The sequence below is a fragment of the Arachis stenosperma genome, chromosome 6 (assembly GCF_014773155.1).
Source record: "Arachis stenosperma cultivar V10309 chromosome 6, arast.V10309.gnm1.PFL2, whole genome shotgun sequence".
Taxonomy (NCBI): domain Eukaryota; kingdom Viridiplantae; phylum Streptophyta; class Magnoliopsida; order Fabales; family Fabaceae; genus Arachis; species Arachis stenosperma.
Genome location: NC_080382.1, coordinates 113,723,152 through 113,745,416, shown reverse-complemented (window position 1 = coordinate 113,745,416; position 22,265 = coordinate 113,723,152). Strand labels below are relative to the sequence as shown.

Genomic DNA, 22,265 nt, shown 5'->3' with positions numbered 1-22,265 from the left:
CAAAAAGAAAAGCAAAAAGACATAACTAACCCTGGAAGCAATGAAAGCTCACGGGGACAAAAGAGAGAAAACACCCCCCGCAATAAATGCCCCCTCGGAAAAGCAAACTAATCAATTACGCCTCAAAAGACGCAACAGGCACAGCAAGACACGGAAAGGTCACGTCAAGACCAAAATACGGCCGAGACGAATCTTTCACCAAACGTAATCAACGAGCCGACCTCGTCGCCAAACGAACACTCGACCAGCACCGAATACGCAGAGAAACGTCTCGAACTTCTAGCGACAAACCGACCACAGTCGCTCTCCCGCTACGGGGGGCAACTGTTACGGATCCGGCCCACGGATCCCGGACCCGTGACCGAACCTAAACCCGGCTTACCGGGTCAACCCACTTCGTCTCTCTAGAAGGCCCCGAATCGGCCCTCTAGAGCTCCTAACTAACATTTGAATTCAAACGCCCCTCTTATCTTAGCCAGATAAGATAAAGATAAGATAACCACCATCACCTATAAATAGAGGACCCAGGTCCCTCCAGGTATTCATTCATTCCTCATACCTCACACCTCCTAGATCTATTCTGACTTGGGCGTCGGAGTGTCTTTGCAGGTACCTCCCCTCCGCTCCATCTGGATAAACCAACATCCGATTCGACCCGCAGGCCCCCAATCCTCCTCCTAGATCGTATCAGAAGCATTCTGTACAAATACATACACTTGGTTTACCGGTTTCATGATCCATTTGTACGTCCCTTTGATATCCACACAAATGCGTATATATATATATACCTAACTCTCTAATCCCACACATGGGAATGGGACATGGCAACAATAAACTGTTGCTTTTTGCCTTGTTGTATTTTCTAGTAACAATAATAATAATGTCTAAACTTTCTTGTTCCATCATTGCTATAATCCAATTCCAGTACTGCAATAACTTTTTGAGAGTTAAATTTCCTACTTCTGTCTTCTTCTTCTAAGTTCCTCCCTTTTTAGTACTACTTCTCATATCATAATCATGGAATCATCACTTCTTAGTTCTTATCATCCCCTCATATTTTTTTTCATCACACTAATATTACCATATCCTCAACAAATTTCTCTACCAATGTAATTCACATGCATTATTATTATTATATACAAATTAAATTGCTTCTAGCTATAATAAGCTATATTATATGGCAAAATTCAGAAAATCAATCACTCCTTTTCTCAACATATCTTTCATATTCCTCCTAGTATTCCTTGTAATAAAACCTTCAAACATTGATTACAATTCCAAAAGTGCCCCTGGCATCAAGAACAGAAGATTCAACCATGCAAGGCTACTAAGCAGTGACATGAGTGTGGAAGGATGCACAGACCTGCATAAATTCTCCGATGACGCCGCGAAATGCTACTACGTCCAAACCCACGAAGATTGCAGATCAAAGGGGTACATAAACTACCTTCAAATCTTCTATTGCAGCCTGGGAAACTCCCCTGTTCTCGGCCACACACTACTAATCATGTGGCTCTCCGTGCTCTTCTACCTGCTCGGCGACACGGCTTCCAACTACTTCTGCAACAATTTGGAAGGGTTGTCCAAAATCTTAAGACTATCACCAACCATTGCAGGGGTCACCCTTCTCTCGCTAGGGAACGGTGCCCCCGATTTCTTCGCCAGCGTCGTCTCCTTCACCAAAACAAGCGATGGTGCTGTTGGTCTCAACAGCATTCTTGGTGGTGCTTTCTTTGTCTCAAGTGCTGTTATGGGAATCATAAGCATTCTTGTGAGCACAAAAGAGGTTGCGGTTGATAAAGCAAGTTTCATTAGAGATGTTATTTTCTTCCTTTTCTCACTCTTTGTCCTCTTAATCATCATCTCCGTTGGGAAACTCTCCTTGTTGGGCTCAATCTGCTATGTTTCTATATATTTTCTTTATGTTTGTGCTGTTTCTGCCACACATTTTATCTATGGAGATGATAAACAAGAAGCTGGAGAATTTGCGGTTGTGTCCTCATCGGATGAATCGCTTGAATCTGGGATTCCGTTGTTGGGTTATGTTGATGATGAAAAACCAAACCACTTAGAGAAAGTTGTTGAAGAAACCAATCATGAAGAGCAACGACCAACTTTTGGTAAATATTACTTTCTCTTCCGCTTCATTATAGTATTATACAATCAACCATGTGTAGCACCAAATTAATTATTGTTATACTAACTAAATGGTTAAACAATATATATAATACATATATGATCAATTAATTTTTTATATATACATAATATTTTTGTTATAAAATATATCTATCAATTTCTAATATTAATCACGTTTTGAAAAACAATACTCTTGGTGCAAACACCATCTTGAAATGATTGAATGGAAAACTATTTAAAAACGATTGTATTTTATTTGAACGTTAAGAATGTACTAATATAATTGTTTAAAAAATATCCTTAATTTATATGTAAAGATATATTTAATTGTATATGATAAAGTATATTGTTGGATTATTAGATTAAAAAAAATAAATTAAAAAAATTGAATTGATGACTAAGTGATAGTCAAAAATAATAAATTCAAATCTCGTAATATTTTTTATTTTTAATTACCAAAAATTTATTTCACTTAATATATGGAACTTTTTTTTGTGTCAGATATTTTGAAACATGCGGAGAATAGGATATTTGATTGGAATAACTTGGGGAAGTTTCTACAAATTGTAGAGTTGCCACTTTCTCTACCTAGAAGGCTTACAATTCCAGTTGTGAATGATGAGAAGTGGTCCAAGCCATATGCAGTTATATCGGTGACGCTGGCACCAGTTTTGTTGGCAACAGTTTACAACACCCAAAAGGAGAATGTGAGTTCAAGGAGCAGCTTAGTTACCTATTTAACCTCTTCATTAGTTGGAATAATTTTAGGTAACATGGCATGTGTGACCACTAAGAGTTGTAGCCCACCAAGGAGATGCTTGTTCCCTTGGTTATCGGGTGGATTTGTAATGAGTGTAACTTGGACTTATCTAATTGCTGAGGAGCTTGTTTCACTATTGGTCTCCATTGGGAACATAATTGGGGTTAGCCCTTCAATTTTAGGGTTAACTGTCCTAGCTTGGGGTAATTCCCTAGGTGATTTGATAGCAAATGGTGCTATGGCTATGAATGGTGGGCCAGATGGGGCCCAAATGGCTATTTCTGGATGCTATGCTGGGCCTATGTTTAATACCTTAATGGGCTTGGGCTTGCCCCTTGTTCTCTCAGCATTGAATGATTACCCTGATCCTTATGTTATTCCTAAGGATACTTCATTGTATCAAACAATACTGTTCTTGATGGGAGGGGTTCTTTGGGCCCTTGTGATTTTGCCAAAAAAGAACATGAAGCTTGATAAATCCTTGGGGGTAGGACTTGTGACTATATACCTTTGCTTCTTGTTTATAAGGATGGCCATGGCTATTGGCGACTTGGCCTAGTGTAATTCTTGTTTCTATGGGGAATTTGGGCGTCCAGTATTGTGGTCCATTTAATGGGGACTCACATTTGTTTTTTCTATCATACATTTCACAATCACAACGCCCACTTGTAAAAACTGAATTATTACTATTTCTAGAGATATATTATAGTTTTACAATAGCAACGAGGTATTTTTCTATGAAAAAAGAAATCCTGTTGCAAGAGTATTTCTTTTTCTTTTTTAAATTCAATCTAATCAAAGAATAAAACATCACACACAATTAAATTTGTCATTTCATACAAGAATTTATGTCTTTGAATATGTTACACCTAAGGAATGTTTTTATCATAATTTTTGCTATATTATAGATTAACACCACTCATTTATCATTAAAAAATATAAAGGATAAAATACTATTTTAATCTCTAATATTTGAGTTAAATTTTAATTTTGTCTCTAATATTTTAAGCGTCCTATTTTAGCATAAAAAAATTTTGAATGGATTCAATGTTGTCATGCGTTAAATTTCACTAGAATAATTAACAAAAAAATATTTATATTAGGGATCATTACTGTGTCGATTTTACTTATGTATTAAAATCGAACATTATATCGATTTTTAAATATACTAATTGTTCATGTCAAATTTAATTTTAACTGTGAAACAATATTGAACATATTTAAAATTTTTTGAGATTAAAATAGAAAGTTTCAAGATCAAATTAAAATTTGGTTCAAAATTTGAGAGACCAAAAGAGTATTTAATAATTATACTATTATTTGAATAGAATAAACTATTAAATTAGTATTTAAAAATTTACACTACTTATAAAATTAATTACCAAAAATATGAATGACAAGTAACTCACCAAAAATTAAAAGATGACAAAAATAACAAAAAAAATCATTTTTTTATAAGTAGAAAATAACATTTATATTTAGCAAACTATTTGTATATTTGATCTAAATTTTTATAGAAATATTTGGATAATTCTTAAAAAAGTGCATACCCAAGAAAGAGCAGAGTTTGATTTTTAATCTCTTTTTATTAATTTTTTATCATTATAAAAAAATTTGCAAAATATACTCACTTTAATGTAAAATCAATAAATTTTAAAGATTAAAATATTCTAGTTTTCAATCATATTTATATAAAAAAAAGATATTACTCCCAAATTGATAACGTGTCTCTCTCTTAATTATAGTTTTTCATTGTCATCCAAAATCATTCCCAATCCTTATTGATGATATCAATATTTTTTGATATTTTTTGTCATATCCATAAAAATTGTGAGTAATTTGAAAGAAAAATATATATAATTAAAAGAGAATGGAGTTATTAATTTAGAAATGATACTATCATAATCTCTTATAAAAAATACATTCAAATTTGATTTACAAATATTTTTAAGAATATATAATACCGAATTACTTTTATCATATTTTTAAATTTTCAAAAAATTTATTTATTATTTATATTTTTTAAAAATTATTTTTGTTAATAATATTAACTTTTAGGTAACTTTTTTTGGTACAATTTTAGGTGACTTTAATTTATGCTCTTTTGGATCATATAACCTATTCCTGCCCGAGTCTGATGCACAGGGCCGTGAACTTTGGACCAGAAACATCTGATCCATTTTCACTTGTATAGTCATTATCTTTGTTCTTTTCTCTCTTAGAATTTAGGGGAATAAAATCAACTCATGGCAAAAGCGAGGCCGGTGAAAATAGAAAAAAAAAGGAAAAAAAGAAAAATCAATCAATCGGTGTATTACTATTATCTAGTGAATTTCTTTCAACTTTCTCAGTACTAATTAAATTTCTCAAAAGAAAATTTATCAGTATTAGTTATTAGTTTGAAAGATTAGCACTTAGTAGTAGTAATAGTAATAATTATAAATTATTTGGTCAAATTTTTTTTTTGGTTACTGCTACTCAAATTTAAAAATTCATACTTAAAACACCATAAGGCCTAATTTCAGAGTTCTTTTTGTTTTTTGTTTTTTTTCTCAATCACATGTGTGTTCTTAAGTTTTAAATACATGCTATTAATAAGGATTTCATTAAGATCACTTTTTAAAAAATTAAAGGTGTTGTTTTATAAATTAAAAAAAAAAACAGATTAGGCAAGAAAGGTCACAGTGAACTAGTGAAGTCAGCAAGCATTTTTTTTTTCTTATTATCATAACTTTATATTATTATGTCATTTCCTGTCTCTTGAAAAAATATATATACATTTAATGAAAATTTTAAAAATTTATCTTTTAAATAAAAAGCTTCAATTATATATTTTTAAAAAGTGCCTAATTATTAATAATCAACACCAAAATAGAATAATAGCCTAACAAACAATAAATTTGGCACTGGATGGGAATCCTCAATGTTAAGAGATTCAGAAGATTATGCTGTCAAAATCATTACCTTGATCTTTAGGCCTAATAAATTAGTTCTCATCAAGTGTCATTTCCTTCCATTGGGTATGCAAAGCAAGCTCATTTTTCTGACTTATCTGGTACTTGTCACATGTATTTTATTTATAAAATTATAAATATGTATAATCAGTATTCAATTATCAATTGAAAAGCTTAACAACATATTCAGCATATCTGTTAGCTGCCATTGCTATTTGACATTGGAGTATAACTTGGCATTATGCCATTATGATTTTTCTTATTAGAGTTAAATTCTGGTTAATGTTGTAGTTAAAATCGAAAGAAGTGTATTTGTGGTAAAATCGATTTAAACCTACAAAATCAATCAATTCTTACTCACGAGAATTTTTTCATGTTCTTACCTACCTAAACTGTTTTTACTATATATTTGTCACCTATATAATTGGGTTTAAGTGTTTAACACAATGAAAGGGTAAAGTTAGTTGTTAGGGGAAAATAAAATAAAATAAAAAGTATAAATAATTGTGTTTAGAATTGTATTGGGAATTATATATATATATTTTAAATTTTTTGAGACCATTCATCTTCCTCAATAACCCTCGTACACCCAAACACTAATTCAACTAATCTATAAACACTATTGGCATCCTTCTTATTAAGTTTAAAAATATCTAAGAGTTCTAATAAAAATTAATATCTAACAATTTAAATAGTTTTTTTAATATAATAAAATCGATATATGCGACAACGTTCTCTTATCCATATAATAATACAACTCGTGCATGGTGAACTACTTGAGCACGTTAGAATTGTGTGACAATAATTGAAAATAAAATCGACAAGCAAGATTCGGAACCAAGCCTAGGTTCCAATTAAGAGGGCCTCTTATGACACAAGTGGTGGGATGACCAATTATATCAATTGGTCCACCTATGTTTCTTTCAGTTTCCAAGTCCAAATCATTAGTGGTCCATTTATTTCAATTTCCATCATGTCAGATCATGTTCTTTTTTCTTTCTCCGGGAGAATGCAGGGTCATAAAAAAATAAACTAATAGAAAAATTTTCTAAGTAGTACACGTTTTTTTGTTCCTAACTAATTAACGTCTTATCGAAACCACACCACCACAAATATTAAGAATCGTTTTGATTCGGATAGATTATGACTTCTAAGTGTTAAGGGATCAGGACACCACTAAATTAAATAATTTTATTATTATACTCCCTTCAATATCAAATAATTCTCCAATTTAAATTATTGATGGAATTTAAAAAATATTTAAAAAGTATTGAAATTGCAAAATTTGAATGATATTTACATAATGAACTTTAATTCTCTTTTCTTATGATTTTTGTACATAAATAAAATATTAAAAATATTAAATTCTATTATTGAAGGTTTAGGATTTAGGGTAGATGAATGGAGTAACCTGGAAGAGAGGGAGGGCTAAGGGTAGAAGTAGGTAGTCGCAAATTATTATTAAGGTCTGAGGTAAGAAGAAGACATGATTGAGATCTGAAGAGATGTGGCTGACCGAACAGAGGAGATTGAGCAATAATATGACTTACGTGGAAAAGACCAAGTAGAGGAGATCAAGCACATGAGCAGAGGTCATTGCTGAGAGGTCGTCGTTTGTGAGAGAAGGAGAGAGAGTTGTGATCACGTACTCACGTCGCCAATAGAATACAACTAGAGAAAACGTTCTAGGTGGCATCATCGTCGTCGTAGCGGAGGCCTGGCCTCTGAGTGTGGCTGAGGTCTAAGATGAGAAAGAGGGGGGCCATTTTATGTTTGTGGGAGAAGGAGATGGAGTCTGTGTCTGAGTCTATGTTATTGTATTGTATTAGTAAACTAGTATTTTCTTTATTTAACAGATTCGTATGTGATAACTAGGTAAATGGACTTTATTTTTACTTTTTTTAAAAAGAAAAAAAAAGCAAGAGCTTGCCATACCCAGCGAAAGCCCACAAGCCAAGTGGTGCAAGTTAGGCAGGCTGATTACTTTTTATGGCAAAAAAGGTCTAGACCGGCCTACCTGTTTTAGTGAGTTAAGTGAGCCAAGCCAGTGAGTTGCGGCAGCCACATCGTTTGCTTTTCTATTGTTTTATGTTCAGGCATTAATTGAACAGGTTGAGAATAAAGATGGGAGCTCATAATTAGTATTTTAAGAGTGAAGAATTTGAGAGTTGGGATGATGATGGAGGTACTTATAATGACATTCCGATATCCAAATTAGAGAATTAAAAGAGGTAAGGTTTAAGTGTATAGGATTGAATAATTATACCTTGGAGGAGCGAGTTACTCCCTTTTATATAGTGATGCAACTAGTGGTTGAGAGATGCCATATTTAGTGAGTTTGGAATTTGAGTTCAAAATTTCATTGCTAATGTCTCTTTGTTATCTTTTTGAACATCTAGGCCATGGCATATTTTGGATCGAATACAAGGCCAATTTAGGCATTATTCGCATCTATAATAGGGGCCCTCGAGACTTCGAAACTTGTTCAACTAGTTTTCGTACTTTTGTTTTTTTGTGATTGCGGTACGTATTGGTAAAAGTAATATTCCAAGTCCTTTCAATAGTTGCTTGTGGCTCCATAATCTAGAAGTTAGTTCTTGTGCTGCTGATTTGACTACTGCTTTGACGTCTAATTAGTGAGTCCTTTTTCTTATGGTGCCTTCATGACACCTGTTGAGTTTTTTAGTGTACATTGAAGGGTGTTTATTCTTTTTTGTCTTCGCTAGTAGAAAAAAAAAGACTATTCTTTGCTCATAACTATTCATTTCTATAGTAAAGGAATTTAAAAACTACTCCATCTCCTTTTTTTTCATTTTATTGTTTTTCTAGTTCTTCGCTGCAATTTTTTTCTCCTTTTAGGCCTTTGTTTTTACTCTTACTTTCGCTACTTTCAGTTTCATTCGCATCTTCATTTCAGGATAATTACTTGACCCTTTTTCTTCTTTTTTCCCCTTTTATTCTTCATTTTGTAGAGGTCTCATTGGTATGATGCGACAATGGTAGTTTTTTTACATAGTGCAGTGTTGAGAATGACAATCTCTGTGTTAATCTTTATTAGGTCTTTTTTTTCTACTGTTTCTATTTTCTTCTTTAGTTTGATAGGTTTTTAATGGTGGTGTCTCTTTCTTTTTTTATAGACATGGCAAGAGAAAGGGCTAATCCACTACCTCTCTCCAAAGTACAGCTTTTCTAGACTCAGTCCCAAATCTTTACTACTGGGTTATCACGGATATAATGGGCACTCCAGCCGTGGTCACTAAGGAGTTTTGTCTAAACTCCAAAGTGAAAGCATGATTTGTGGCTGTTGGAAGAGGGAGAACAAGAACAGGAGTTTGTAATCTTTGGATATTAATAATAAAAAATTCAGGAGTTGAAATGACAATGAAAAATATCTGCAATGGCACCCCAATGCCAAGTTAGAGAGTTACAAGATGTAAAATTTAAGTGATTAGGGTTGAATATTCATATCTTGGGAGAGTGAGTTACTCCCCCTTTATCTAATGATACAACTAAATAGTTGAGAAATCTCGTATTTAATGATATTGGAATTTGAATTCGAAATTGCGTTGCTAATGTCTTATTGTTATCTTTTTGGTCATTCAGATTGTGTCATATTTGAGCCGGTTGCAAAGTCAATTTGGACTTATCCGCATCCATAATATTCTGTCATATTTATTTAATTATATTTGTAAACATAATAAGGCCACATATACTAGTAACAACGAGTATAAAACCAAGAATGCGTATTAAAAAAAATGACAAATGGTATTAAATAGTATAGTGAGATAGATGTTAAAGGAGAAAGACGGGTGGAGAGAGAACAAAAATTTTTTTTAACTTATTTAAACAAAAAAGTTAATAATGTGTTTCTCATAACACAACATTATTTATGTATATGTCCTATTTTAGTTATTAGTAAACCACATTGGCTAATTTAAATTTAGCAAATAAAATATAAATCACAACAAATATACCGTATTTAATTAATTTTAAATTACTAGCAAATCACACTAGTAATGTATAAATTTAGAAAAAAAAATAAAATCACCAAAACAAGTTTAATTTAAGTGTACATAGTTGCGAAACTTGTTGAGATGTGTATTTAAGTAAGTCGCAATAGCCAAATGTGATTTACAAGAAAATAACAAATACAAACAAATCCAATGTGATTTACATGTTAAAGTGAAGAATTCCAAAACTACCATGATTTAGATGTACAAAATTAAAAAGATAAATCAACCAAAGTCCTTGCGATTTACTTGTAAGGAAAATGTAATAAGGAGGGCGCGATGACTTCGTCCCCACCATTCTTGTCTTCTTCTTTTTCTTTCTCATGTCTTCTTTATGGAAGCGACAATGGCTTTGTTAGTAGATTTGGCGTGGAGTAGCTGTGGCGGCGTTATGTTGCATTCTTAGGATTGTGGAGGTGGGTACCTTTGGTGGCCGACAAAGCATAAGGAGCGGCATGAGTGTTCGGATTAGAGATATGATACCCTCGTGGAGTTTGACATAGTAGATGATTCGCAACCCTCCCATGAGTACTCAACGTGGTGGAGTCAGACTTGTAGGAGGATGTTCTATCAAGAGAAGCATTGCTGGCCTATTCGAGGCAGGTAGGAGTACCTCCCAATATAACAGACATGCCTCCAATTCTGCATCCACCTATTAGACATGGACCTAGACTTATGATGGATAGATGGCGCAAAGCTGCTCGTGCCTGCATAGGCACATAAGTTAGTCATTGCGATTCCTAGATGTCTGTTAGTACAAATGATGAGGATAATGAGAATGATGGTGGTGGTCATAGAGGTGGGGTAAGAGAAGGAGGTAGTGAAAGTGGGGGACACCTTGCAGGTGGGGGAGGTAGCGAAGGTTTTGAAAGCGGTGTTAGTAACGAAGGTGGATCTTTATCACAGATCTTACATGAGTTTGGAGGATCGAGTTTCTCATTTGACACATGGTAGTGCGTAGTCCTTGATGCATGATTTTGGGTCTTAGTTATTTTCGGATATGCCTACTGTTGGTTTGGTGGAGAGTGCATGGGGGCCTTTTACGATAGATGATATTACTTGCTTCTTTGGATAGAATTCTAGGTCATCTCAGCCATGTCGATCGCCTAAAAAACTTGCATCACTTTATGGTGGAAGAGAGTACAGGTCTGCTATAGACACGAGTCGAGTTGATCTAAATGATATGTCGGCAGAATATACTAGGAGTCTGTTGGTCTTGATGAGACACTAGCGTTTGCTGCACGTGATTAGTCTACCTTTTATTTTGGATACACTTCTACATTTAGTTCTCTAAATTAGTCTACCTTTTATTTTGATATATTTTTTCTATTTATTTATACAAATTTTTCTACCTTTTGATATCCAAGACACTTTGTTTTTCTACCTACATAATTCACTACTTTCGTAACATAGCACACAATGATAAAATAATTAAACACAATACGAGAACAACATACCATTTTATGTATTATAAACTATATATACTAAAAACCATAACGTAACATATACTTTAAAGATAACCCAATAAATGGAACAAACTTCATAACACTATGCATTATTGCTAGCATGTGAGGATGATGATGCTTGATTCTATGGGAACCTTCTCCTTATATGTCCAGGTTGCCTGCATAATCCACACATATTAAGTTTTTCTTCCTTAAATTCGTCCATAATGCTTCTAAGTCGAGTAGAACGAGGTCGCACCAATGTAGCTCTCATTAGCCTTGGATCTGGCACAACACAAAATCCTTTATAAGTTGGCCAATGATCCTCATCCGAAGATGTAACAAAAACCTTCATGTATATGTTAATGACATTGTTCATGCAATAAACATCTTCAACATACACAATCAAATCAATTTTCTAAAAAGCACATGCTACTAGAACATGTCGGCATGAGTAGTGTAAGGCCCGAAATTGACCATACTCGCAACATCACTCATATTTATCTCAATTGTACAGATGTACACTCCTTTGCCCATTAGCCTCCTTGTTTTTCTACATATTTTTTGTCAAAAGGTATGAAAATTTTTGTCTATCTGCAACTTGTAACTTCTGCTCTTCCTTTTCTCACAATAAGTTCTGCTAACCAATGATAAGTGAACATCACCAAACATGTAATTGGAAGTTTTCGAGTATCCTTAAGAATAACATTTACACACTCAGACAAATTGATTGTCATGTGTCTGTACCTGCGTCTTCCATCCTGGTGTTGTCTATTGCTCTAAGAGACATCGACTATCCTATGTAGTACCGAAACTCAAGAGCAATCTTTGCATAGTCTGCATTGAGAAAAATCTTTCTCGCATCCTTGCTCTTAAAACCGAGTGCAAAGTTTTCAATAATATAGCAAATATAAAATGCATGATAAGTGGCAGGAGGTTGCCATCCACTTCCTTTAACATTGAGAGCAACTTGTATGGCATTGTGCTTGTCATATATAACAAGAATGTTCACTTGGGGAGTTACATGTTCACATTAAATGAGTCTTATCACACACTAGTAGTTAATGAAATTTATAAATATAATGAAAAATATTAAGTGACCAACACAAATTCTTGAATTTATTACGTATCTGATTGAGGACTTACGTAGTTATGCAAATGAGTAAGGAAGAGTTCCCATGACTCTATGTTCTCACCCTCAACCAATGCAAAAGCAACTAGCGAAATGTTGAAATTTTTGTCTTGTGTAATTACCATCAGCAAAGATCCTCCATACTTTCAATATAGATGAGTATTGTAGATACTGATAAAAGATTTACAGTGCTTAACAGTCTCTACACAAGAAGAAAATGTCCAAAAATACGATAAAACTACACTTGATTTGGGTCAACCACACCATCAATTTGAACTGGTAATGTCTTCATCATCACAAAAGTTTTTGGCATTGTCATTTGGACTCCTAATATCTATCTTGATAGCAAATTATACAATTCTTCCTAGTCTCCATATATCTCTGTAATTAATTTTTGTTTGGTCATCCAAACTTTTTAGTAATTGAACCTAAACCTAAATATTTTCTCGATTGAATTCTGCAAACACCTTTATTGAAATAATGGCATCATCTTGCACCAATAAAAATATTGTGGAATAAATTACATGATAATCAAGTTGTCAATGGTCTCTTGAAACATTAGTAGCCAAACATGTATGTCGACCATTGTACTTACGAACCTTCCAATAGCCTTTTTTGTCATAAAGTCAAACGGATCAACTAATATAACCTTTACCATACTGTTTGCACTTTTCATAGTACTTATGTGATCATATTCTAACACCTTCGCTTATACTCCATAGATTCTCGAATATTGTATTTTTCACAGCAAGCATGGTTTCGTATTCACTTCAAAATCATTAACCCATAACAAAATCTCCTTCCTTTGTGAAGCCACCCTGTCATGATCAACTTGTTGCATTTTAAAATAGAAGACATTGATGTTGTTCCAAAAGTATAATCCTGAGTTTATATGAGTAGATCTATTCTTTCAGTGTCATTAGTTATGGAATATTCAATGACTCTTCATCCTCTTTTTCCCGAATGACATCCTTTACAACATCAATTACTTTTATGAAAGCTTCATAATTTAGTGGTTATTGTGGGCTAGGTTCCATTGCTATTTGTCCAAAAGAATGTGTCTCATATTGATTATTCACATTGTAAACATTAAATGAAGACGATCTAACGTGTTTATTTGGTGTAGATCCCCCAAACTTTATAGATATCTCGTCTAATTTTAAAAATAGCTCAATTGTTTGAATCTTTACAAATCGAAGCTCACATTTAAATATTACTTACATCTTGTCGTTACTGTGTATCAGAAAATTTTTATATCTACCATATCCTTGACCAAACACTATTGGCAATTTGTACAAAATTTTAGAAATATATTTTCAACCAAACTGACATAACTTCTACAGAATATTATGTTGTAAACTAGATAAAGTAATAGAATTTATAAAAATACCAATTGGAACATCGCTGCTAAAAGTTGTTTCTTCCATTATTTTCATGATTTCATCATTATGACGAGCAACTACAAAATTATTTACCATATGAAAAGAATAAAAAAAGTTACACATCTCATAATGTTTGTTGCTTCTCATATATTCAGAATAGGCATGAAAAACCACGTAAATTGCAATGGTTATGTTCTATTTTATTGTTTTTTTTTATATTGTTTGTGTTAATTCTTTTTGTGTAAATTACATCTAGCTACTGCGATTTATTTTAATATATAACTAGATACATTTTGTAACTTTTTATGCTTAAATCACAACAGATTTTAATGATTTTACTTATTTTCTAAATTTTTAAAGGACCATTGCGATTTACTAGTAATTAAAAATGGATTAAATCATATATCTCTATTGCATCTATTAAAAATAAATTAGTCAATAATTTGCTAATAATAGAAATAGGAGATTTGCGTAAATAGTGATGTATTAGGAGAAATCTGTTATTATATTTTTTAGTTTAAATAAATAAAAAAAATTCAAAAACATGTTTTAAAATTTTTGTATTGGTGGAAAATAACTAATTATGGTTGTTTCATAAAATAAGAAAAATGACTATTTTATTCATGTAAGATAATAAGTGACAAACTTAAAAATTTACGTATAGTGTGATTAAAGTGTTCTAACATTTTTTCATAGAATAAAATAATATATAATATGTAGATATATTGTAGAAAAATCACTTTTTAATCTTGGGGTGCATTTCCATAAGTGTTTTTTAACATTGTTGAGAGTGTTTTTTTTTTTATATAGAGATCTCAAATTTGAGTATCAGATTTGTAATTTTTAATCTTTTTAAAGTTAAAGGTTATATTTATTTTTTTACTTTAAACATACAAATTTGATTCTTAAACTTGTATTTTAGTATTAAAATTTTTTTAAACATGTAAATCAGATTTTCAATTTATTTTACGGTAGAAAATATTATTTTAACACAAATCAGACCTTTTAATTTGTGCATTATGAAATCTGATCCTCAGATTTTTCTATAAATTTTATTATTTTTTAAATCTGAACGTCTAATTTATTATTTAAAATTAAAAAAATCATATCAAATAAAAATACACTAATTAATCATTACACGTGATTTTTTTTATATCTAAAAAAATTAGCTTAGAAAAATAGTATAAATATCAGTGTATTAATAGATACTAATTCACTGTTTTTTTAAACATACTTTTAAAAGTGTTGTTAAATAATAAAAAATATTATTTTAATTTTAGCATAATTTTCAAAGAAATCTGCCACACATCCAAGTAAATATTGCCATTCAAGTTCAACCAAGTAGATCTAATACCAACAAAAATCACTCTCACTAAAAAAAGTGTGATTACACGCACACACATCATTCTTCCAACCAAGTCATTTACGTTTACGCGCTGGTCTTTACGTTATCGTCGTCGTCGTCGTCTTCTTTTTCTTCTTCTTCGCGTTCCTCCTCTTCCTTCTCCTCCTGTGCCTTCTCCTTCTCTTTCTTCGCGTATTTTCTCCTCATCGTCATTCTTTTGTTGCTACTGTTATTGCTGTTATTGTAGTAGAAGTGAGGAGAAAAAGTTTTGAATTGTGCAGGACAACAAGTCTAAATGCACCTTAATTCACTCAGAAATGACCGAAATTATATAATGATTGTGTTACAATTAACTCAAAAATGAACCAAAATTACATAATTCATTGCGACGAAATTAACTTAGAAATGAACTGAAATTACATAATGATTGTGACACAATTAACTCAGAAAGAAAGAGAAGTAGAGAACAATGGTAAAAAATCTGCAGGTTTTAGAAGCAATGGATGTTAACAATAAAAGATTTACAACATGAACTTAGAGATTTTTGCATGTAGATTTCAAGTTCAACTGAGAAGAATTTAGCTACAACAGAAGAAAAGATTTTCTGGGGCTGTGAAGGTTGATGAAATATTTTTTTCTCTGCCTTTATAAAATACTTAGGAAATATTCATTGTATTCATTATTTTTTGTTATATTTTTTATTTAATTTTACTGATTTTCTAAGGCTTTGTCCAAGAGCTAAACTCAAATTTAACACATAAACTCAGAAATTGTGTTAAATTTGAGTAAATTAAGAAGAATTTTGAGAAATGAAATAAGAAGGAGAAGATGAAGAAAAAGATGAAAAAGAAGAAGAAGAAACAGTAGAAGATGAATAAAAAGAGTTTGGAATTGTGCAGGACAACGATGCACCTTAATTCACTCAGAAATGAACCAAAATTACATAACAATTGCAACACAATTAACTCAAAAATGAACCAAAATTTAACATAATGATTGTGACACATAAACTCAGCTCGAAAACAAGCACACACACAAGACTAAATCATGAACAAAAACATGTCCAAAATCAATTTTGGATCAGACAACGTCATTAATATATTTTTTTTCTTTTTGTTTGATATTTTCTTCTCTTTTTCTTGATTTTATTCTTCTCAAAAGAGTAAATTAAAATGAATTTTGAGAAAATAAAATAAGAAGGTGAAGATGAAGAAGAAAATGATGAAAAAGAAGAAGCAGTAGAAGATAAGGAGGAAGAGAAAAAAGAGTTTTGAATTGTGTAGGACAACGAGTTTAAATGCACCTTAATTCACTCAAAAATGAACCGAAATTATATAATAGATTATGACATAATTAATTCAGAAATGAACCTAACATAACAATTGTGACATAGTTAACTCATAAATAACCGAAATTACATAATGATTGCAACATATAGACTAAGTTCGAAAACAAGCACACAAACAAAACTGAATCATGAACAAAAATACATCTAAAATTAATTTTGGATCAGATAACGTCATTAATATGTTTCTTCTTATTTTTGGTTTGATATTTTCTCTTTTTTTTCTTTGTTTTATTCTAAGAGAGTGAAATAAGAAGAGTTATAAGAAAATGAAAAAAGAAGGAGAAGATGAAGAAGAAAAAGATGAAAAAGAAAAAGAAGAAGCAGTAAAAGATGAGGAAGAAGAGGAGAAAGAGTTTTGAATTGTGCAGGACAACGGGTCCAAAGGTACTTTAATTCACTCATAAATGAACCAAAATTATATAATGATTGCGACACAATTAACTCAGAATTGAACCGAAATTACATAGTAATTGCGGCACATAAACTCAGTTCGAAAATAAGCACACAAACAAGACTGAACCGTGAACAAAAACACATCTAAAATCAATTTTGGATCAGACATCATTATGGTAAAAATTCAACAATAACAACGATATATATTAAAAGAAGACGACAGTGACGATAACAATGATGATGATGTAAGAGAAGTATGAAAAGAAAGGGAAAAAAATTCTAATGAAGAAAGGAGGAAGAAGAAGGAGAGAAGGAAGAAGAGGTAGTGGTAGTAGTGGTGTTAGTAAGGACAATAACAAAAATAAAAAATAATAAACAAAATAAAAAATATTAAAATTGTTTGAATATAAAAAATAATTTTTTTTTAAATTATCATAGTTTTCGTCATCATTATATATATATATATATATATATATATATATATGGCAATTTAAATGATTGATGTAGAAAACGTCGGTTCCAATAATTGAACTTGGGATTAAGAGAAGGACAAGCAAACTGCATGAAAGTGATCTTTCTCGTTTAAATCAATCACTGACGTTTTGATACTGTTCAACATACAATAGAGAGAAATGCGACGTCGTTTTGATGGCAACCGAACCGAATTGTGCTCCAACATGATTATATTTTATTTTATTTATTTATTTTAAGAATTGGGCAAAATTCACCAATCTCTTAACAAATTATTTATATTTACTCGTATTTTTACATAATATGAAACTTTCTAGGAAAAATAAAAAAATAAAAAAAACAAAGAAAGAGGAAGATAAATTGTATTTGATACACACATAGCCACATATAGGTCTACCATGGATCAGGATTAGGCCTATATATACTTTGTTATTTGGATAAGATTAATTAGCTTTTCTAGTCTATGAATAGTAAATAAGGACCGAACATCATTTCAAATCAATAAAATAGATTATTAATATTGTATGTGATACATGCATGTATCGGCTTGCATGGATTGGACTATTATTTTGATTATGAAACTTTCTTAATTTTCTTGGAAGCATATAGTAACATACAAGTGAAGTTTATCAACATTCCAGTTTTTTTTTTAATTATTAGAATTTAATAAGAACGAAGAAAAGAAAAAGCTTTTAAAATTTGTCATTTTCGCTTCCTTCTTTTAAAAATCGAAACTAATAAGTACGTACCCCAATAATAATAATAATAATTTCTTTTTCTAAAATCAACATTCACAAATACTCAATAATAATATAGCAATCCACACCCAAGTTTCAATTCAACTTCAAACAAAATTTTCATCACATATTTTTTTCGACATGATCTTGGCCTTATGTTATGAGACATGAAAACGTTGATAGTAAATAACTAAATTCTGGTTATTGAACCAAAAAATCAGGCTAGATAGATAGATTTCTATCCCAAACGTAACTTTGGCACTTGATTTTTCTCTCCTACTTTGCCATCCCATTGCGTAAGGACTGAAGAAAGCATGAAAAAGTTGTGAGGCACTAAATCAATAAAAGGACTAAGATTATGCTCCTACAAAGAAAAATGAATAAGATTGGGTAGGCACAGAGACCTATCTAATCACCCAACAAGGTAGCTTAATTTGTCAAAAGAATAATCTAAAAGTTTTGGACACTTGTTATATAGAAATTCATTATCTTTTAACGCTGTGAGACAAATGTGGTTATTGGCATGTAACGCATCACCGTTAAAAGAGCGTAGCACGACATCAGCATCAATCTTGATGGTTACCCTTTTGGCATTTCTTGATTGTGTCTCATTATAGGTATCATCAAATCAACTTTTTAATATGTGGTGTGGAATGATGTTCATCTTACATTAAATATTATACATGAGCATTAATGCAATTGACATAGTTAATAATAATAATAATAAAGTTAAGTTAAAAGGATAAGATAATGCTGTATACTCAATGATTAAATAAAACAGTAAACAAAGAAGGATTAGGGTATTATTAATGCTACATAAATAAAAATTACTTTGTTAAAGGTAATCTGATTCGTTAACTAAAAATCTCAAATTGGAGCCTCTGTGAATAAAGAAAAAAAAATCTTCTAAAGTAAAAAAATTTAAAGAGTGATAAAATAATATTTCAATCATCTTTAAATAATTTGTAATATTTATTATCTTAATTTAAAAATAATTAAAATATTTTTATTATTTTACTAATCTTTTTATTTTAAAAAAAATTATTATCTAAAATTTAATTCGTGAATAAAAAAGAAAAATCTTCGGTAAAAAATCTTTATTTTATTTGTCATAAGACCCTGATCAAATAAGGTTGGATTAGTTGAATTTCTAAGCGTTCTATGTAGATAAAACATCAATCACAAAATCAATTATTTGTATAAAATATATATTAAAAATATATTAAACAACGCATGTATAAATACAAATATATAATAATAAAATTATTGTTTTTCATAATAAGATTCGGATATTAGTAATTTATGAAGGAAACAAGTGAAAAAAGGTTAAACATCGAAACTAGAAATATTAAATTAAACTAGTTAATACTATATTCATAAAAATTAAGAAAAACAGTAAACTTGGAGGAATGATTTAAACATATATTATATATAAACATTGTTTCCAAAACAAAATCCAGATATCTGGATGCATAAAACATGGCATTGACCATGAAAAGCTAGGTACAAACAACAGTGGAAGAAATCATGAAGCCAAGAGATTTACACTTACCTAATCACAGTGGCATGGTATAAGTTCTCCTTTACAGAAAAATAGTGTCAGTTGCTAAAACATCTGACCCAAAAATGTTGTTCATTTTGGTAATATATCCTGAAATTGGCAAGTCCCTAATGTCTGAATCAGCCTCAGAAACAATGAAATGAAGTAAACGGCAAGAAGCCCTCCCCCTAAGAGTGAATCAAGCTTCATATCCCTTCTTACCAACACCAAAAGTGCCCAAATCAATCCAATTACCAAAAGTGTTAGTGTTTCCCAAAGATATGGATCTTTTGGTATAATAACAGAATTTGGATACTGTGACCAAGTTGAACTTGCAAGGGATAAGCCTAATCCAATCACAGTGTTGAATATAGGGCCAGCATAACAACCTGATATTGCAATTTGAGCACCTTCTGTCCCACCATGTAATGCCATAGTCAAATTTGTCACTAAGTCTCCAATTGAATTTCCCCAAGCAAGAACTGTTAGCCCCAAAATTGAAGGACTAATTCCACATATGTAACCAAGTGAGACCAACAATCCAACCAGTTCTTGAGCTGAAATGTAACTCCATGTAACACTCATCACAAACCCCCCTGCAAGCCAAGGGAACATGTACTTCTTCGGCGGACTAGATGGCTCGGTGGTGAAGAACGCGGCTACGGCTAAGATGATTCCGATTAATAATCCGGTTCCATAGACGGTTAGGCTTCCCGGGGTCCAGAGAGAAGACAATAGCAATGGTGATAACAGGGCTGATAGAATTGCATATGGTTTGGACCATCTCTCTTCACAAACAACCGGAATTGTCAATCTCCTTGGCAAGTAAAGTGGCAACTCCAAGACACAAAGTGAAAATCTACATATTGGAGATTTCTTAAAGCAGAATTTCTCCTCAAAGTTGAACCTACATTCTTGAGATCCATTTTCATCATTACCAATTACTCCTTTCTCCATTCCAATGATAAGGGGCACGGCCGGATCGTCGCCATTACTCGATTGACTGTCGCTAGAGTCACCCTTCCACCGGGTCGACGAGATGTAGACAATAACCACATAAACAACATACATCAAACAGAAGCTAATTGCCCCAATAACATTGATCTCGCCGGCAATTAAGATCGCGAACAAGCACACAAGCACAAAGAGAAGAAAACTGACATCTCTTATCAATGCAGACTTCTTAACTCGAATTCCTCGATGCCTAACCGATATGCTAACAATCCCAACCACAACGCAGGACACAAAGGAAGCACCCCCAAGCACAGTGTTGAATCCAATACCTCCAGTGCCACTGCCATTGAAGGAAACAAGTGTTGCAAAGACATCACAGGCACCATTGCCAAGGGAAAGGAGGGTTACTCCAGCAACTGTTGGGGACAATCTCAGCAATTTTGAGAGGCTCTCAAGGGATGGACAAAAGTATTCAGAAGCAGTGTTAGCTAGAAGGTAGAACAAGACCAATAGCCAAAGGAACAAAAGGGTTTGACCAAAAACAGCAAAATCCCCAAATTTGCAGTAAAAAAGGTATAGATAATCAACATAACCCTCAGTGACACAAGGGTCATTGGATTTCAAGTACAAGCACTTTGCTTCGTTGTCACTGAGGCTGTGAAAGCTCTTGCAAGAATCATCATTCTCATCAATGTCACCAGGGGTAAAATGGTACTTTCTCAGAGGAACCTGTTCTGAAGGAGAGCTGACATGAAGAACAAGGAAAACAGAGAAGACGATGAGGAAAGACGCGTTGAGCAACAAGGTGGAATAACCCATGCGTTTGGAGACACAAACTGCGGTGTTATCCATGTTAAGAGAGAGAGAGAGAGGTTAACAAAACAAAGCAAAACCCAGTTGCAAAATCACAGAAAGTTGGAAACTTGACGATTAAGAAAACTCAAAATCCAAGCTTTAATAACAAGATATGAAGAAAGAGGAAAGCCAATTAAAAGAGAAAGTAGCATAACAGATTAAAGAGAGAAAAAACAAATCATACCTTAAACTCCAAACTTGGTGGTGCCTATTGGTATTTTCCTTTTGCTTGTATCTAATTGTGATTAGATTTGGATGAGAGAGAGAAAGAGAATTTGGCGAAACTTAAGGAAGTGGGATATGTGCGGTGTATTTAGATTAAGATATAAGGTATGTGTCATTGAGAAGAGATGACAAAGACAGAGAACGGAACAGCATGAGTAGTTGCCACACGCGGCTTGTGTGTTTGTGTTTTTATGGTGTCTTGGGAAGTTGAGAGTGGGCAGTGTATGTGTGTGTTTGAAGTGGGAAGAAAACAGAAAAAAAGGGGATGATCAAAGTGCACACGTGTCGGTGAAAAAGAAGAAGTTGCTATTCCAGGTGGTGGAGGGAGAACATCACTCGCTCCGTAATTTCCAATTTCATAATTGTGCGGGGAAAGTATAAAAGAATAATTTAAAGGATGACACCATGATGGTTTCAGTGGCTAAGAGAAGAGGGGTTGAATCTTAGCCCCTTTTTAAAGTTAACACTTGCTGACCTTCAGAAGAGACTTTTCTGTTTTTGTTCGTCACTGGACACGAGCAACTCGGTTTTGTCTCGTCCCTTGCCACGAGACTTTTTGTTTTGTCTCGTCACTTGGC

General features: G+C 32.4%; 2 protein-coding genes across 3 annotated transcripts; one reads left to right on the top strand and one right to left on the bottom strand.

The window, feature by feature from the left end:
* Positions 1–1,023: 1,023 nt before the first annotated feature.
* Positions 1,024–3,686, top strand: LOC130932870 (cation/calcium exchanger 1). Its single transcript, XM_057862324.1, has 2 exons — positions 1,024–2,120; positions 2,638–3,686. Exons 1-2 carry the CDS (start codon positions 1,178–1,180, stop codon positions 3,453–3,455), a joined length of 1,761 nt encoding a protein of 586 aa, XP_057718307.1. The 5' UTR covers positions 1,024–1,177; the 3' UTR covers positions 3,456–3,686.
* A 14,511-nt stretch (positions 3,687–18,197) lies between these two features.
* On the bottom strand, positions 18,198–21,880 carry LOC130932373 (cation/calcium exchanger 2). 2 transcript variants are annotated; one of them, XR_009067450.1, is made up of 3 exons: positions 21,647–21,880; positions 19,666–21,443; positions 18,198–18,416 (listed from the first exon to the last, which is right to left on the bottom strand). XR_009067450.1 is itself a non-coding variant. In XM_057861690.1 (2 exons), exon 2 carries the CDS (start codon positions 21,424–21,426, stop codon positions 19,747–19,749), a length of 1,680 nt encoding a protein of 559 aa, XP_057717673.1. In that variant the 5' UTR covers positions 21,427–21,443; positions 21,647–21,879; the 3' UTR covers positions 19,504–19,746. The 2 variants fall into 2 exon arrangements, 1 of the variants encoding a protein (XP_057717673.1); XM_057861690.1 differs by lacking the exon at positions 18,198–18,416 and having other exon boundaries at positions 19,504–21,443; positions 21,647–21,879.
* Between the last annotated feature and the right edge of the window lie 385 nt (positions 21,881–22,265).

Bases quoted from the DNA above. Each gene is read 5' to 3' on its own strand.
- LOC130932870 (XM_057862324.1), top strand. From the start codon at position 1,178: ATGGCAAAATTCAGAAAATCAATCACTCCTTTTCTCAACATATCTTTC. The intron at 2,121-2,637 runs GTAAATATTACT...TTTTTGTGTCAG, and splicing joins AGAGCAACGACCAACTTTTG to ATATTTTGAAACATGCGGAG.
- LOC130932373 (XM_057861690.1), bottom strand. From the start codon at position 21,426: ATGGGTTATTCCACCTTGTTGCTCAACGCGTCTTTCCTCATCGTCTTC.